The 19,569-nt window shown below is 48.2% G+C and overlaps 2 protein-coding genes across 2 annotated transcripts; both read left to right on the forward strand.

The window, feature by feature from the left end:
- The first annotated feature begins 3,093 nt into the window (after positions 1-3,093).
- On the forward strand, positions 3,094-4,968 carry LOC117841969 (organic cation/carnitine transporter 2). Its single transcript, XM_034722297.2, has one exon. The coding sequence runs from the start codon at positions 3,172-3,174 to the stop codon at positions 4,783-4,785; it is 1,614 nt and encodes a 537-aa protein (XP_034578188.1). The 5' UTR covers positions 3,094-3,171; the 3' UTR covers positions 4,786-4,968.
- Positions 4,969-18,051: 13,083 nt separating this feature from the next.
- Positions 18,052-19,108, forward strand: LOC117846277 (chlorophyll a-b binding protein of LHCII type III, chloroplastic). Its single transcript, XM_034727415.2, has 2 exons — positions 18,052-18,253; positions 18,343-19,108. The coding sequence occupies exons 1-2, from the start codon at positions 18,119-18,121 to the stop codon at positions 19,012-19,014; spliced, it is 807 nt and encodes a 268-aa protein (XP_034583306.1). The 5' UTR covers positions 18,052-18,118; the 3' UTR covers positions 19,015-19,108.
- Positions 19,109-19,569: the final 461 nt, after the last annotated feature.

A 19,569-nucleotide genomic window follows, 5' to 3' on the forward strand; every position in this document is an offset into this window, starting at 1 on the left:
GAATGGATGTGCTAGCGATTTGGCGCATCGTCGCGCATGCGAGCTGAGCAACAAGCAAGTCGCCGGCTCAAATATTTTTACATATTCTCTTTCCTTCACATAAGATACATGCTAAACTGTACACTCAAATAGCTAACTGACTCAGCACCATTACGGACGCCCTAAGAGCACAAGGCCCGCTGCTAGCCACAGGAAGCAGCCTCTGGGCTCTGTGGTCTGCGGCGCATGGTGCCATGTCAGCCATGATCACATTCCAGCCGCGGCCAATGATCCTCCCGCGATTTTCTAATGCCAATTATAGAGATCAGGCCTCGGAGCGCCGTACCCGTACCCGCTGCTTGCCGAGCCGGGCCCCGCCCGGCCGCCGCGACTCACGTCCGCGTCAGCGTCATCCGCCAACGCGGCTGCGGCCGGCGCTCGCGTGGGATATTCCTCGGCGCGTCGGCCCGGCGCGGATGCATCCACCACCCGAGCTGGCCCCCCGCCCCGGCGGCGCGCCGAAACAAGAGCTGAGCCGGTAGCTCGCGTGTAGCCAATCGGCGGGCGCCTCTGGCTTCAGGGAAGGGGGAGGGAAGCAAGAAGGGAGGGACCGTGCATGTTGGCTGAGTTGGAGCTGACGCGCGCCGGTTGATCTCGTCTCGTGATCGCGTCCGGGGGATCCGACAGGATCCACGGCGCGGGCATACGGATAGATGCGGGTACGTGACAGGCGGCAGAAAACCGGCGAGGGACGGAGGCAGCGGCAGCCGCTGGTTGGCTAGCTAGGCTGGTGTGATGCGGTCGTCGTGCCGTGCGCATCTGCCATTGGGATCGATCGAGGCTTCCACGAACCAAGAACGTATCCTGCGGTACCCGCGCTCCATGTGCGTGCACGGCGCGACGTTTCCTTCCTTTTTTTTTTTGCCCAACTACTTGCCGGTAGACAACTTATACTTACAATGATCAAGCTAAGTAGCAGTGCAATTTTTCACAACCACCGATTCTACAATGATCAAACGTTATGTATTCTCGATCGACCACCGATTTATATATACAACGATCAACTATAAGTATTTCCTCCGTATCAAATTATAGGTTATTTTTTATCTCTAATTTCATAGTATTTATTTTATACACCTAGATATATATTATATCTGGATACATAAGTAAAAGTAATGAATCTAGAAATATTAAAATGATCTACAATTTGCTGTGATCAAGCATATATACCGTGTGTGTTACCGTTGATCAAAGTATGTGCTACGTAGCTTTCGCAGTGTCGTCCCAAACTAGACGCAAGGAGCGCGACAAGTCCAAAATCCAGCTATTCCCCGCCACGCTTCCATGGATCTCCGTACCAATTATGCAACCTTTTTGGCCCCACAAGGTAGTACACGTCACCGCCAACGATACGGAGCGCGACTGGTTTAGCTTGCATGGACCCGTCCCATTCCATGTGCCGTGGTGCACTGTTGGCGGTCGTAGCGTGCAGTCCCAGAGGACACAGGCGAGCATCCACCAGAAGCGCGTCGAGCGGTAAGTGAACGCTAGATTGGCAGGTATCATGCGCTAGCTGTTAGTTGCTGCTGCTGCTGGATAATTCTGTAAAAATTTTTACCTCATGGAGTAAAGCTGGTCGATTGACACCTAAAACTGACAGGCTGTTCTTCGTTCAGACGAGATCTCGAAAGCTATAGCTAGCCCAGCTAAAACACCCACCCTGAACTTGTGAACTTTCCGTTTTCAAACACACACACCTCTAAAACAACCGTGGATGGATTAGCTACCGCAACAAAACAAACGAGGGGTGTTTGATTCTTTAGTCCAGACTAAATTTATGTCACATCGAATATTCAGATGTTAATTAGGAAAATTAAACGTGACCTAATTATAAAACTAATTAATGGAGGCTAATTCACGAAACGAATCTATTAAGCCTAATTAATTCATCATTAGCACATGTTTACGGTAGCACCATATTATCAAATCATGAACTAATTAGGTTTAATAGATTCGTCTCGCAAATTAGTCTCCATCTGTGCAATTGGTTTTATAATTAATCTACGTTTAATACTCCTAATTAGTATCAAACATTCGATGTGATAGAAATTTTAGGAGATCCTAGAAAACCAAACACCCCCTGAAATATCCTGGGCACACCGGCAGAGCTCTGTGAGTCCAGGCCAATCGATGAGTCGGCTAGGGGAATTGCGAGACAAAGCGCACGCAGTTGATGACCTGGCAAACCGGCACGTGCGCGGCACGCAATAAAAAAGTCGCATGATTAGGCGGATGATCTGGCGATAAGCATAGAATAAACAGAGCACTACTGCTAGCGGTCGTCAATGTTGTTTGCTGGTGATCACGCAAGTGGGATTATAAAATCAGAGTAAATTGATCGCGGCGCTCATATTAGAGTAAATCAGAGTATGTAGGAAAACACCAGGATCATACTCTGAATCAAATGGGAGCTGGATGGACTAGGACAAGTTAATGCGTAAAGTTTTAAAATAAATCCTAATTACTCTTAAATAGATGATATTTATATAGACGGCCAGTCAAACTTTACATACCTTCTGAAGACGGAGCATGAGTCTCGTGTACATACCACTACTCTAACCTTCTTTTGAATTCGAAACTTGGGCACAAATTCAAATTGATAGGAACAGGGGGGACATCAATTAAGTTCTATATATGCTGTTCTCAAACTTTTTATATATCTTAACGACTAATGTCATGCACGCAACAGATATTTAAAAACTGTAATATGAAAAATAAATCGGACGGTTTTCTCGTAGTTATACTCTTTCACAACTATAATTGACAAAGATGAGTGTTCTTATGCTTGTAATTTGTCAGAACGGCTACTAGGTCCGGGGGGCGCATGTGCTTGTGGTGGTGCGCCGCAATCTTCAGTTACCAGGACGCGGACCCATAAATGATAAAAACCACTCCAGTGATCCAGGGGGTTGTGTCCAGGCTGCAGCAACGTACAGACAGAACTGGCAACAGAAGGCGAAATAGCACATCCGACCCTGCCAGGTAGGAAAATCACAGGCCAACACCCCTGAAGAGGCAAGCTGCGACGGCGCTTCCCATATAAATACCCGCCTCCGGCATCGTCTCCAACCCGCAACTCACGAGCAGCAAAAGAGCACAGGCAAAACCACGCATACACACACTGCCGTGGCAATGGCCGCCGACACGGACACCACCGCCCCGCTCCTGACGAGCCACAAGCCGCCCAAGGCGCCCACCATCGATGACACCATCGAGAATTACATGGGCACCACCGGCGTGATGCAGCTGTTCAAGGCCATCCTGCTGGCATTCGCCTGGGCCTTCGACGCGCAGCAGGTGTTCATCTCCGTGTTCACGGACGCCGAACCGCAGTGGCACTGCACCGGAGCCTCGCCGTCCTGCTCGCCGGCGGCGCCCCCGGCCTCGCCGTGCTGGCTCCCGCCGGGCGCGTGGGCGTGGGACCGCCCCGCCGACTCGACGATGGTCTCGGAGTGGGCGCTCAAGTGCGCCGGCCCGGCGCTCGTGTCGCTCCCGGCGTCGTCCTTCTTCGCCGGCTGCCTGGCCGGCGGGTTCCTGCTCACCACGCTCGCGGACTCGCTCCTGGGGCGCCGGAAGATGCTGCTCACGTCCCTCGTGTCCATGTCCGTCGCCGGCGTGCTCACCGCGTTCGCGCCGAACGTGTGGGCGTACGCCGCGCTGCGGTTCGTGTCCGGGTTCGGCCGGTCCATGGTGGGCACGTGCACGCTGGTCCTGTCCACGGAGCTCGTCGGCAAGCGGTGGCGCGACACGGTGAGCGTGGCCGGCTTCTTCTTCTTCACCGTCGGGTTCCTGTCGCTCCCGGCGCTCGGCTTCGCGTTCCGGGAGGCGTCGTGGCGGAACATGTACCTGTGGACGTCCGTGCCGTCGCTCTGCTACTCCGTCCTGCTCTACTTCCTCGCCCAGGAGTCGCCGCGGTGGCTGCTGGTGCGCGGGCGTAAGCAGGACGCCATGGACACGCTGCAGCAGATCGCGTCGCTCAATGGCAACAGCATCACGTCCAGCTTCTCCATGCTGCACGCGTGCACCATGCGCGCGGACGGCGGGGACGCCGGCGGCGGCGCCGGTGGCGCGTTCGCCACGATGCGGGCGTTCTGGGAGCGGCCGTGGGCGCTCCGGAGGCTGGCGGCGATCATGACGACCAGCTTCGGCGTCGGCATGGTCTACTACGGCATGCCGCTCAACGTCGGCAGCCTGGGAACCAACCTGTACCTGAGCGTCACGTACAACGCGATGGCCGAGCTGCCGTCGGCCGTCCTGTCGCTGGCATTCATCGGCAAGGTCAACCGGCGGACCACGGTGATCGCGCTCACCGCGGCGGCGGGCGCCTTCAGCCTCATGTGCGTCGCCATCCCGGAGGGCTCGGCGGCGCGGATGGCGTCCGAGCTGCTCTCCTTCTTCGCGACCATCACGGCGTTCAACCTCATCCTGATCTACTCCATCGAGCTGTTCCCGACGTCCGTGCGCAACTCGGCGGTGGGGCTGGTGCGGCAGGCGCTGGTGCTCGGCGGCGTGGCGGCGCCCGTGCTCGTGGCGCTCGGCCGGGAGCGGAGCTTCTATTCCTTCGGCGTGTTCGGGCTCTGCATCGGGTGCTTCGGGCTCTTCGCCGCCTGCCTACCGGAGACGAAGGGCCGGAGCATGTCGGACACCATGGAGGAGGAGGAGCACAAGCAGGAGGCCGCCGCAGCCACGTCTTGCACCGGCGGCGCAACCGACATTGCCACGAAGGATAACAGCGACGTCGTGTAGTGTGACGACGCTCGTGTTCGTTTCACGACGCGGCAATAATTGTTGCTCTGATGACGATATTTCGGCGGCGAGGATAGCTAGATCTGCTCTGCAGGTCAAGCACCAAGCTGTCACCCCTGCCCCCGTCCAATCGTGTAAAGCTTGCCGCCAAGTTGCTTGCATATAAATTCTGTTTCAAAAACTCGTCAAGTCCGCAAGTTGAAGTCTTACCAAAGTAGCGCCCCGGCCCACATCATCCTCTCAAGCAGATCTCGATCGATGCCTATCGGTAGAGCACATTCAAATTCTATCAACAAATATAAAGTATTCTATCCACACTAGGAGAACCCAAATTAATTCTCTAACAAATACTCCATTTGAAATTACTAGTCATTCCAACTTTTTTGGAAAGTCAAAACGTCTGATCAAATTCATGCAATAAAGTACTAATATTTATGATATCAGATAAGTACAATTAATTTTTTCATTAAATATATTCTCATCGTATATATTTATTCGGTGACATAAATCTTGGTGACCCTCTCTATAATTTTATTCTTTCCAAAAAAAGTTAGAATGATTTATAATTTTGAACGGAGGGAGTATAAGGTAAGAAATCTCATTAATCGTCCAGCAAACATATCGCTTGACTTGCAAACTTATCGCAAATTAATAGTACTCCAAACCTATCTAGCAATCGCTTGACTTGCACCAACCAAACCTATCTAGCAGCTTTAATGAGGGCTACACGCGTCTTCTATCTGGCTTAAACTTTTCATCCGTGAACGGAGAGAGTAGATCGACAAAGTCAATATAAAACTTCCACATGAAGTTGCAGCTTTTATAGAAACTGTAAAATTGACATAATCTTTTATAGAAACTTCCACATGGGACCCAGGCCTTATTTGTCCTCTACCTTAACATTCTCTAGGAGCAGCATGGTTTGCTTAAGGATTAGGCACCCTACTAAAACGACTCTGCCCCTGCCATTTCCTAGGCTTCCTTGGTTGCGGCACTTTCGTTTTTCGTTGCTCACCTTGGCACTTTTCCTTCCTGCTGCACTTATTCGACGCCGTTGAGCCCACGCCGCTACCTATGCCTTCTCCCTTAACTCCGACGAGTTTCTTCTCTGCGACCGTACTGTAGTCCGATCTGTATTCCTCATCTTTGGAGGCTCGTTGTCACCGCCGGATCCATTGCTACATTAACCCATGCATCTCCGACAGGTTGCTTCTTTGCCTCTCAGAGAATTTTTTTTTGATAAAGTCCTCTCAGAGAATGTTAGAGGTCTCCACAACACTTGAATGTCTTTTTATTTAGTTTTTCCAATTTTCTTGAAGTGCCATGCCAAAAAAAAATCACGAGTGACCCAGCACGTTAGGTTCGTCATGGGACAGTAGAAAGAGAAACACGAGTGCAAAAGGGTAGTAGACTTCAAGATCTAGAGGCTCCCCTCAGGGCCGGGAGAGATAATAGGCTCCCCCCAGGGCCGGGAGACAGCAAAAGGGTGTGAATCAATGCAAGTTTGTCCATCCTACGCGGCTTCGCTAGATGGGTACGATCGGATGAGCCAAATAAAGCCAGAACTATTTCTCCCATTAGGGCATTATAGTCATTTTGCATGCATGGTTTGAATTTAAGTAAATCAGCAAGCTAAATAGTATACCCAGATGGCGGCAGTAGTTAGGATATGATATTTATGAACTAGGTGGCAGTTACTTATGCATTTCGAAATGAACGACGACTTTCAAGCAGGCCCTGGATCAATTCAGACTTGGTTTTGTATTCAAATTATTTGAACTTTTTTTTCCTTTTCTACATATACAGCCCCTTTTTCGTGGTTTCATTTTGAACTATCTTCATGGATTATTATATTGTCACGCAGTCAAGACTTGTGGTTTGCACTTTTACCTTTTATATGGCCCCACCAGTTTTCCTCTTCCGAATGAGCTTAAGAACCTCATATCTTTGGACCAGTGTCCACGCGGACCACATCACGGAGAGTAAGAGACTGCTTGAGTCTGAGAGGTACACAACGGTTGAAGGGGGTGTCATTGGTCTCTAATGCTCTCAGCTGTCATCTAGTATACATGGAGCTGTCCCCGCGTTATTTTATGCTGCGGCTGACTCAGTGGTGACCGGTGATGCCAAAGAAGTCGGTCGGGATCCCCAATGCCAAAGGAATCGGTCGAGAAGCACATTTCAATCTGTTATGGATCAGCACAACAGCTCGCATGACGATGCTGCTGGCCCAACAGTACAATAGGAATGCGTGATTAGCATTCTAGCTAGTGCTAACTAGCCTATCATGCTTTAGCAGGTGCCCGGAACATGGTGCTCTGCTCATACATGATGCTTGTGCCGTGTGGTGGCATTTTGCCAAAGTTCACAATCGCATCCTTTCTCCTGTGTTGCCATGGTACCATGTGGGTGTACAGGTGCTTGTGCCATGAGGCATCCGTCCCTTGACTTTTTCGCATTGCATTCAGCGTATTTCTTCAGGCTTGCTTGCAAAGAAAATACCTCGTCAGGGTGGTTTATTTTTGCGGTGACGGTGATCAAATAAAGTTGTGTCGTAGAGATCGGAAAAACCAGAAACAAGTACGAAAGGACAGAGGAGTTAGATCATCTTTTGGGCAAGATGTACCCAAGAGGAAGCCGTCACAAGCCTACACCGCTTGTTTGGAGGATAGAGCATGTGAGGTTGTGGCCGTCGCTATGCAAGAGAGAAGAATGAAGAATCGCCTACGTTTGTTGTCATCATTAGAATTTTCATAGCAAATAGCCTCGTATATGGAATATAGCACTAAAGCTTATTAGCGTTTATTTCACAAGAAATGACATTTTTCTTCAATCTCCTTTTTTCCGGCAATATCTAAAATCTTAGATGGTATAGCATCGGACGACTTATAATACAACGGCATGCAAACCATGGATACTAGTAGACTAGCTGTCTAGCTAGGCAGGAACTTTGGACTCGGTTGTACTACCGACATATATGCATGACGAGCATCAAGGTACCACAGCAGATCTGGGAGTACAATCATGCACGCATAATATCTCGATGACGTGTGATTGTGTGAATGATTAAACAAACCATGAAGTGACAAAAACTGGTAGCCGCTTTTTGGGTCAGGGATGACACAGCCTTCCAGATCGACTGGGACCCTCCGCTGCCCTCTATTCTGTCGCATTGTCCGGACTGACCCTGTCTTGCGAACCCTGGCGTCGTCTGCCATCCCATCAAACGCACTACTGCCCTGTACAACTATACGACCTGCACGATCAGGTTTGGGCGTCCTGCGTCGCAACTTTTGTTCAGAAGCGTCGCTTAGCACACGGTCTCGCCGTCGCGGACGGTGCTGCCGGTCGGGCCGGGGCGCCATTGTCAGCGGCGCGCGCACTTCGTTGCTCGGTCGATCACGCGCCTGCAGTTTTGATCGGTTCCAAGAGTTTTTCTTCTGAAGTCAAGAGTCGCTTTATTCCACCACAAGTTAGCTTGATCGCGAACTACCAAGCTAGCTAGTTACAGTGATCATGAGCACAAAATTACAAGAGCATGGAGCTCACCAAATATCAAACGAGGAAAAAAAAACAGGTATAGAGCAGGTCCCAGACTTCTCTGAAGAAGATTACTCCTGCTGGGCCTCGATCAAGCCTGTTGGATTTCAGTGCATCCACCAGCGCATTTGGGGAGGTTCCCAGAAACTCAGAGAGGGCGATGTACATGGGCCTGGGTTGAGTCAGCTTTCAGATTACTCCAGTTGTGTTGCTCATGGCTTGGGTTCCGAGCCAGGCAGCCAGCGTTCTTCGCCTCCCCGTTTGCGACGTTGTGTTCAACGGCGGCCCCCTACACGGGACCCACTTCACAGTAAAAAAAAAACTGAACTCCCAGCGACCCTCGCGCGAACAGAAGGAAAAATTCGCACGGTGCGAGCCGCGCCACTGCCGGCCGGTGCCATGGACGTTGCGGCGTCGACGTGGAGGGCTGCGCAAGTCCGGCGAGAGGTGAAAGGCGGAGCACATTGGGGGAGAGCGCACCGCACCGAGCTGCGGCCGCCTCATCGGAGCCGCCCTAAGGATAGCCTTCCGCGCCGAGCCGTTGGAGCCGTCCTGGATATGACCTCCCACGCCAAGTCGCAGCTCCGCCTCGTCGGCCTTCAGGCGAGCATCTGCCTCGACCTGTACATCGATCATGTCATGTGATCAGCAACAGCCGAAGGTAAATTATCCGGATCATAAGAAATTAAAAGTACAACAGCAGGAGCATTCTTACCTCGGAACCTTCCCTTCGTAAATTTGGAATAAGGACAATACCTCGCACAAGCATCGCTTTCAGGATTAGGATTATGGTAGTGAAAAAAAAAGGTGGATGTATTTTCTTTAACCAATCGTTACTGTCTTATCAAACGTCATTTTCAAATTGTTTGCACTGTTGTGTTCCTTATAATGAGATATACGAAATAAGATCCACATTCTGTATAACAACTCATGTATGAAACTATACACACTAAGAGATAATTTTTATAGATACATTGTAATAGCTTATGTGTAAGCAATGTATCAAGCTTATATAGAGATTATTATATAGCAACTTATATTATTTCTACTTGTCGAGTAATAAATTTATGTACAGATAAATGTACAAAGGACTATAACAACTTGTTTGCAAGCAATATAGCACCTTATGCAGTATGTATGGTATTAACTTATATAATGACGATGTGGCAACTTACATAGACTCTTCAGATAACTAAGCAACATGAGTGTAAAATCTGTTTTTAGCAATTTATGTACATAATTTGTTAAGAGGTTTACACATAAGTCGCTATATACTTATCCATAGGTAAATAATATACATTCGATATAAATTACAAGTACATAAAAAATACTCCAAAACATATGCATCATGAGTCTTATTTTGTAAATTTTACTATAAGAAATGTACCGTGAAGACGGAATTGAAAATAGTCACTCTATTAAAGAGTTATCGCAAGAGACGAAACAAAAATAAAAACGGATGGGCTATAGCAGGCCACCTCCATCTTGCCAGATCACAATAGGCCGTATATGTCATGAGCTTAGGTGCTGGTGCGACCCCGCACGCAATAGTTATTTACAAAGCTGAATGCTCGAGAAGACATGTGCTTCTATGATAGAGCAAGTCGTTCCACGTCAAATGACGACGACGACCCAAGACATGGCCTTGGTCCAACTCCGCAAGTTTTATGGCCCCAGCCCACCAGACAAGCCACTTCAGTTGTCTTGCTCAGATTTTAGAACGGCAGCTGCTTGGCGCGTGGCCCGACGCAGGAAGTTATCTCTCGCTGCCTCGACCCTCTCGCGAGCAAGAATTAAGAATCGGTGTGGGCAAGAAACACACCCAATTCTTGATTCAATGCTCTCTCCCTCTTCCTCCAGCGCGGGGTAAATTTCCAGATGGTTCGTGCGGCTGCATAGCTGCATATGGTGCGGGATATACTGAAAGTGCATTTGGCCCCCCTAAGTGGGTTTTGATGTTGACGACATGCATAGTTAAGGGAGTAATGATTTTATCAAGTAATTCACAGGTTTAAATCCTAAGAAGTGCAGAGGTGTAAGAAAAGAACCCCAATTTGATTGAAGAACGGTGTTGGAGCATAAAACAAGACCTTTTTATACTTTCTATTTTTGAAATTGAGTATAGGAATACCGTACTATAAAGGGGGACACGGATGGATAGCTTGAAGATGTCAAAGTGCTTGTTTGAGATGCTAACCACCCATGAGACACACCACTCACACACTTGCACATTTAATTTCTCATAGTTTCTGTGAGTGTCGGAAGTTCTGACATGGGATCGGAAGAAAACTTCCGACAGGGGGTGCTCAGCGGATTTAATTTAACAGAGTCAGAAGTTCTGACCTTGTGTTGGAAGTTCTGATAAAAGGCACCAGAATTTTCCAGTAACTTCAGGCAAGGTTCCCAACCGTTTTCTTTGCACTGTGTCAGAAATTCCAACGCAGTGTCGGAAGTTCCGACAATGAATTAACAGCAGTGCAACAGCTAGTTTTTGGGGCTCGGGTATTTATACCCCCTCAGCCCCCATTCATTTGCTGCTAACCTAACCTGAGACAAACACCCTCTTGAGCATTCAATACTCGTCCCCACTCCCTCCTTGAGCTAAATCTTTAAGAGTTTTGAGCTAGGACTTGGTTGAGAGAAGGATTGGAGGTGTGAGACTTGAGGCTTTGAGTGTGAGGTTCTACAAGTTCATCTTAAGAGCACTTAAAGTATCTTCGGTCTATGATTCATGTTTGTTACTCTTGAAGCTTGCTTCTAGATGGTTTGGCATCACCCGTTTGAGCGCTCTCTTTGTGTGGTGCACCCGGGAAGTTTGTATCACCCATCCTCTTTCTGACGATTCATAGTAAGTGACTCAATCATCATTTGTGGTTGATTGAGAGAGGTAAAGGGTTATTGAGGACCCGGCTCTTTGTGAGCTCCTCAACGGAGACGTAGCTTCCTTTGTGGAAGTGAACTTCAGTAAACAAATCCTTTATCTCGTGTGCTTGTTGTGTTCCTCTAGTTCTTATTAACCTAGAAGCTTCTTTTGTGCCGATCTATATATTTGTGAAGTTCCTCTTATATATATCACCTGCAGTAGTCTCTATTCATCACTTCTAATCTTTTGATTCAAATAGAATTGGCAGATTCAAGTTTTATTTTGAGTTTCGTTCAGCTCATTTCCTGTCGTCGGAAGTTCCGCCCCTGTACCGAAAATTCCGACCCTATCGGAAGTTTCGGCACAGTGTCGGAAGTTTCGACGTATCTAATACCGCTGCGAAGTTTTTTTTTGAAAAATTTTAAATTGAGCCTATTCACCCCCTCTAGGCATCATAAGATCCTTAAATATACCACTCCACTGGGACAACAAAACCACCATCTCCTTGAGGGTCTGCCACCACATCATTTCTAACATCGTTCGGAGGGTCCATGCTGTCAAGGGTGCCAACGACGAGGCCAGACTCATCCTTCGTGGTGCCTACAGTAACTAGTGGTGGATATAGGATTTAGAAATAGGTGTATATAATATCATATTTTCTTTCTATATACATATATTATTTCTAATCAAACTTATACAATTTTTAAATGAAAATAAAGTTTTTTTTAACTATTCATCAATAAACTAATAGCCCTAAAAACAAAAAAGCATGTAGTCTCGATCTACTTTTCAAGTTGTGAGAGGTCATGGGCTCACTCCCAGACTTCAGCAATGAAGAATTCAATAATCAATTAGCTTATGTAATATATAATCGGTCACATTGTAGTTTTTCTTGTAAAATAGCAAAATTTACTAAGGTCATTGTATAATCATAACTAAAATATTCACACTACCACTTTTATATAGGAATAAAAATATCTTATATATATTAAATCTTTTATCTAGATATATCATTAAAAGCAAAAAAAAATATCGATTTGATTCAAATAACGTTCTAGAAATTTTTTCTTGGCAGCGTAAAGATTTTTAAAGGTGTCCATTGGCATGCTATGTTACCTTTGCATAATCACAAAATGGTAGAATGCACAACTAATTTCACTTGTTCTCCTCTTTGTTATGCTTTTTGTCAGTCATGATATTTACATCTTATTCTATAGAATATAAGCTACTTAAGTTTCAACAAGATGTATGATTAAGACAATTATGTTTCCGCAAGTGTTTCTGAATGCCCTCACTTAATATATATGAATATAGAAATATTAATATATATGAATTTAGAGAATTAAAATTTCACATCAAAAAGAGATCTAGAAATTGCATGTATAAGGATGTTGAATCATAATCCAAGCGGAATGAGTCGAAAAGAAAGAGAAAGAACCGACAAACGCAAAAAAAAAGATTTAGTTGGAGTGATTGGGGTGCTTGTTGTTCCTTCCCTCACTAATCCAACGCTAAACATAGTACTATATCGGCAAAGTTAAGTGTTAATGGGACAATTTATCATGTTTTCGGTTAAATTATTCATAACTTAGCACAATTACGAGTATATAAACCTATATGTTTATATATACTAGCCAAAAAATTGTATAAAAAATATTGGGTGTATTTGTACACTCGTGCATGCACCTATAGCCCTTGACCGCAGCTACCCGTCGCCTCTGACCTCCCTCGGGCGTCGTCATCACTGAGTAGCGTGCCATCCCGACAAGTCGCCGCCACCGCTCCGCTTGCTCTAGGAGATCGCCACGTAGGAAGGAGACTTCGTCATCTGAAACATGTTGGGAGAAAAATGATTTCTCTATTCTACCAGCAAGTACCTTCGTTGGCGAAAGGACATCACCGTCGACTCGACACAAGGAGTTCGATGCTACGGTGGTCCGTGGAGGTCCTGCTCGAGCCAGAGTGGTTGACAAATTTCGATTTCCAGGTAACCACAAGGCATCCGACGCTAACAATTCTAGTTAGAATTCTTAGTTTTTGGACTCAATTTATTCCTCACAATGCATTTTCTTTGATCTTTTCACAGAGTTTAGTTTGAGAATCACATAATGTTCCAAGTGGTCTTTGATTTTCAACTTACTGAATATGTTCATCCTAAAAGTCCCTTTCACTTTGGATTTTTACATCACAAGAAAACTCAAACGAAGCATCAATAAAGGCATTGAAAATAGAGATTTGATCAGAAAATGTCAAGAAAAAGCACTTCAAGCTGAAGAAAAAGGGCGTAGAAACTCTCAACAACAAAGGATTAATGAGGTGTTAAGAAATCTTACTCTTGAGTTGTATCGAATCAAAATGGATATTGAGATTTCGACCAAAGCTAATCATGCCTATGACACAATAATAGCACAAACTAATGCTCGAATCAATGAGCAGGTGTGTCAAGAGATGGTAGAGGGGAAGCCGCGAAGGTCATATGAGCTCTTTCTGTATCTCTCTGAGGACAATGTTACTTTGACCAAATGTAAGGTGTTCACATGTTTTGCTGACATGGTTGCAACTTTATGTCGCTTGAACCCATTGTATGTGAGATAGTAGTGAAAGTTTGAATTGTCCTTCATATGAGAACTCTTGTTTAGAGGCCTCGTTCTATAATTTTTTTATGTCTTTTGTTATTAAATTACCCAACTTTTTTCTTATCGGGTTCGCTTCTATAATTTTTTTGTGTCTTTTGTTATTAATTTACCCAACTTTTTGCTTATCAGGTTCGCGTTGCAATGTCCGTAGTTGCACGAGCTAGAGATATGCTGTGCATTTAGGCCATCAGAGTATCTCTGCAAGAGTCCTTCGTAGTTCTTTGAAGCAATCACTAGCCCAATCAAAGAAAGACACACGAGATCCAAGAAAAACAAAAGGCCCCATGGAACCTGTGAAGATCAGAATCCCTGGCCCACCCAAATGTCCACTCTGAAAACTTCAAATCTAACCCTAAAAGAAATGAGCGGTTGGCTGATATGTGTTGTCTTCCCATGTCTCCGCGACTAGCAAACTGTTGATGATAGGGGTGATAATAGGTCATGACCCTTGTGTCGCCTTCACAATCCAACAAAATTCTAAATAATATTAGTCAAAAACAGATAGTATTCTAGCCCGGTTCTTGTTGAGCCTGAACTTTAAAATTATTAGGCTAAATTATTAGGTCCTTTGCCACTCCTGCTTGTCGACGATGTTAGCCTCCTGCAGGTTGGTGAAAAGTGACGACCTTAAGTGGGCAGAGTGGCGTGTCCAGCATCTTTAATATGACCGTCCCTGAGCCATGCCTTGACATACTTGAGGTAGGCGCAGCATGCCTCCTTTTTTTATCTTTATTGCTATTGTTTATCAGAGTGTTTTCTTCCTCCACGTTGAACCTCATGAAACGCTCTAGGAAAATTTAGAAATTCTAGAAATTCAAAAATGATTGCTATTTTCTAAACTCATTGTTGATAAAAATGGCCTTTGTGATCCAATTTTGCTTCTAAATTACCCATATATACTATTAGGAAAACAACATAAACTAACCCCTTTTCTATTAAAATTGCTACCCATACCATTGTGAAAAAAATAACCTAAAGCATCCCTAAATGTAATTCTAATTACCCTTATTTGAAAAATAACCACTAAATCCACATCTAAATTACTAACCCCTACAGTTATAAAGAGAAAATAACTTTTGCAATGCAAAAGGGAAAAACTATGAATACGACTGAAAAAACATTGCAAAGGGAAAAACTATGAATACGATGGAATTATGTTAACCAAAGTGATCACTCTATGGCAAGTATTGTGTGAAAAATAAATAAAAAGGACAGTAGATAAATATTTTGATTAGTTGTGTGCTACAAGTTTTTCATGTACTTCTAATACCTTGTCTCTTCAACCTGCAAGCACGTAGGAGCACAGAATCCATGAAGTACAACATTCAGTACTGATTGCAAAACATCTGTTTCGGACAGGCCAATCCAAGAAGTAAAGCTAGCTGATTGCTGTATTTTACAAGACTAATCAGTGAATTTCTCCCCTAGCCCTCGGACCCGTGATTGCTAAGCAGTAAGCACCATGTTACTGCCGTGGCGATCTCTTCCAAGAAATCGATCAACCGTCCATGGACAGGAACTTGCGCAGGAACGGGCTCATCATCTCAACCGTGACAACGCCGTCGTGTTCCTCCTCGGCCACCGGCGCGACCTTGCCGCGGGGTCTGCGGAACGCATCTTTTACCCTCTCCCACCACGACCGGTGCAGGAAGATCTCGGGGAGCAGCCGCTCGAGCTCCTCCCAGGCCCGCTTCTCGTCGGCGATCAACTCGCGGAGCTCCTCCACGCTGCGGGCTATCTCCGCGAGGCCCTCGTCGATCCTCGCCAGCCCGGCCGCGACCTCGGCTTCCAAGCTCGCCCTCAGCTCCTCGTCGTCCACGGCGAGCGCGCGGCGGCCGCCGCCGAAGAAGCTGGGCAGCCCCGCCCTCATCTTCAGCTTCATGGTAGCTTGGTGGTAGTACGTGCGGTCTCTGTTGGCCAGACAATGGCCGCTGCGGCGTGCTCCCAGAGTCCTGGTTGCAGAGGCGAACTGGCTGGCTGTTCGGCTTTTATGGATCGGATCTTGGATCGTTGGATGTGCGCTACTACTACTACTACTACTAGGAAGACAGGCGTGTTAATCCCGGTGATCCGGGACGGGTGCATTTGCCCTTGCACTCCGAGGATCGGAGTCGCCGCCAGGGAGATTTTCGATCGGAGACCCGCGCGTGCGACGCGCCGACGCCCAACCGCTCCGTCGTACGTGTCAATGTGTCAAGTGCCCCCGAGCTAGTCGGTGTCTCGGATGGGCGTCTGGAGACCAACTCAAATGCCTCCACTCACTTACCCGGACAATCTTCCTACTGGAATGGCGACAACAGCCAACAGGTCCACCACCTCTCGGACGATCAAACTGATGTCATGCAGGGAAGAAAACTGGAGGAGATCGCAGCAAGCTCACAGTTATGTTGGGAATGAACACACGGGCTTCCAGAACTGTTGAGCAGCCCGGGCCAAACCAGTGGCACCCAACACTGTTGGAGTGTGGAGGGATTCCTACCTAGCTTCCGATAGTTTTTTAGTTAGTCATGTCTAGTGTTTGAGATCATGCGACAAGTCTTGTCTATAGGATCTCAACCCTAGTCTCCACCGCCACTTGTGTGCCGCAGCTCGCCGTCCCACGCGCGGCCACCGACGCGAGGTCCCCGGCGCTGCCGCGCGCCTATCGCTTAGGGGTCTGCACGGCCACCGCCCGCGGCCTGGCACGCTGCTGCCGCGCGTCGCGAGGCCCACGCCCCTGAGCTGCGTGTGCCGTCGCCGGGGAAGAACCAAAAAATTATAAAAAATGTTTGATGTTGGTTTGTATAAATGTTGAAACACAGTATTTAAAATGTTGAATATAGTATTTCTTTTGCAAAATGTTGAACTATATTTGAAAAAAATGTTGAATCTATTATTTGTAAATGTTGGTTTAATTTTCAGAAATTGTTGAATTTGGGGTATTGAAATATTGATTTAGATTTCTATTTGGGCTTAATGGGCAGCTACGAAAGTTAACTAGCTTCCATAAGTTTCCATAAGTGATATAGGAGATTAGGAGCTCCCGGAGTGTGGACCCCAATGGCGCAGCAGGATAGGAGGACAAAATCCTTAGGCGGTGTTTGGATCCCTGGGCTAAACTTTAGTCCCTGTCACATCGAATGTTTAGATACTAATTAGGAGTATTAAATATAGATTATTTACAAAATTCATTGCACAGATGGAGGTTAAACGGCTAGACGAATTTATTAAGTCTAATTAATCCATGATTTGATAACGTGCTGCTACAGTAACCATTTGCTAATGATGAATTAATTAGGTTTAATAGATTCGTCTTCGCCGTTTAGCTTCCATTTTTGTAATTAATTTTATAATTAATCTACATTTAGTCCTCCTAATTAATCTCAAAATATTCGATATGACACGAGTTAAACTTTAACTTTATCTGCAGTATTCAATCACCCCCTTGGACGACGTGCACGCGCTGCTACCAGGTAGCAGCGAATATCGTCCTTGTCATGGGAGATTGCCGGAGTCGGGCTGCCGTTCGGGCTAGGGGTTACAGTTGGGAGGTTGCTGGGTGGATCCATAGCCGGCGACCTGAGAAGGAGGGCCTGGGACTGCGGCGGCCGGCGGTGGTGGCGGGTTGCCGGACGGCGAGGCCGAACGACGAGGGCGCCGCCAGCCAAGGCGGGGTAGGACGACCGGTGGCCTGTGCTGGTGGTGGGGACAAGGACGCCGGAGTGATTCAAAAAGGTCGGGTGGAGGAGGCGCGGGCGGTTGGTGGGTGGCAAGGTCGCCGCCGGCCGTGGGAGGTGGCACGTGGCAGTGGTCGGCGGGAGCGCGGCGGACGGCCGCGGCGCCGGTGGCAGCGCCGTGGGGCGGCGGTCGCGGCAGCATGAGACCGAGCTCGCCGATGGGTGGAAAGACCGAGCTCGCTGATAGGTGGAAGAAAAGGGAGGAAAAGAAAGAGAAAGGAAAGGAGGACTAGAAAAGAAAGATGAACAGTACCTGGAGGCTTTCGTTCGCTACGAACGGATAGCGACGAACTATGGCCAGCTAGTGGCCCCGATAGGCGACAGGAGGAGGGGGAGCCACGAGCCATCCGAGCTGGCACCGGCGCACCTCCAGAATCCAGCCCCGCGCGCCGATTGGCCGGAGCCAAATCCAGAAATCTCCACCTCACATCCGCCGCTCCAATCGCCTTCCCCCTCCATCTCGCGTCTCCCCGGCAACAAAAACACTTTGTGCTACAAATACGTCCACGCAACCCCTCTCCTAGCCTTGACACCCCCGCAGTGCAGTGCCGCCGCAGCAGAGCAGCAAGCTACGAGGGATGGCATCGATCATGGCCGCCGCCACCTCCCGCGTCCTCGCCGCCAAGACGCTGTTCCTCGGCCAGGGCCGCGCCGCCGCCAATGCCAGCCCCCTCCGCGACGTCGCCGCAGCCGCCAGCGGCCGGATCACCATGGTACGTACCCCTTTGGTGCCAAAACCACCCGCCTACAGCATCAGTCCAGCTTGCTTAGGTGCTGACGAACAAGTCCTTGTTGTTTGCAGAGCAACGACCTGTGGTACGGCCCGGACCGCGTCAAGTACCTGGGCCCCTTCTCCGCGCAGACTCCCTCCTACCTCACCGGCGAGTTCCCCGGCGACTACGGCTGGGACACGGCGGGGCTCTCCGCCGACCCGGAGGCGTTCGCCCGCAACAGGGCGCTGGAGGTGATCCACGGGCGGTGGGCGATGCTGGGCGCGCTGGGCTGCATCACGCCCGAGGTGCTCGAGAAGTGGGTGCGCGTGGACTTCAAGGAGCCCGTGTGGTTCAAGGCCGGCGCGCAGATCTTCTCCGAGGGCGGGCTGGACTACCTGGGCAACCCCAACCTGGTGCACGCGCAGAGCATCCTCGCCGTGCTGGGCTTCCAGGTCATCCTCATGGGCCTCGTCGAGGGCTTCCGCATCAACGGCCTCGACGGCGTCGGCGAGGGCAACAACCTCTACCCGGGCGGCCAGTACTTCGACCCGCTCGGCCTCGCCGACGACCCCGTCACCTTCGCCGAGCTCAAGGTCAAGGAGATCAAGAACGGACGCCTCGCCATGTTCTCCATGTTCGGATTCTTCGTGCAGGCCATCGTCACCGGCAAGGGGCCCCTCGAGAACCTGCTCGACCACCTCGACGACCCCGTCGCAAACAACGCCTGGGTCTACGCCACCAAGTTCGCGCCCGGGTCTTAAGAAGCTAGACGGCTGCTTCGTGCCTGCCACCATTGTAGACTACTCGTTACTTTTGTACCACCAATTAATGCAAATACCTTGTTCTCAGGATTCAGGAATGTGCATTATGCTCTCTGTCAGTTGTGGCTTGTGTGCTCCTGAAACAGATGATGTGCTGAACTGCTGATTTACGATCTATACATGTAGCTGCCTCTTTGCATTTCAGTTCATGTTTTGAGGTTTTGACATACACAAGCTTCTCAGAAACCGTGTAGAATTCAGAGCACTGCTAATCAGATAGACACATATCCAAACTCAGGATTCAAGTGTGGAGTGATGAAGAACTGAAATGGCAGTGCAGAATGTCACGCAATGGAAGCAAAGTTTTCAGAAAAGACGCCTGGCAGCATCAGTTAGTTATTCATAAGCTTTTGAAACGAACCGAGCAGGAGTCGATTATATTGATAAAGAAGAAGGTCCGGACTGGCAAACAACAACCCCAAAAGGAGTTAACAACGACAAACATTAACTACAACGACCACTAGGACCACTCCATCAAACAACTACAACGACCAA

The sequence above is a fragment of the Setaria viridis genome, chromosome 2, assembly GCF_005286985.2.
Source record: "Setaria viridis chromosome 2, Setaria_viridis_v4.0, whole genome shotgun sequence".
NCBI lineage: Eukaryota > Viridiplantae > Streptophyta > Magnoliopsida > Poales > Poaceae > Setaria > Setaria viridis.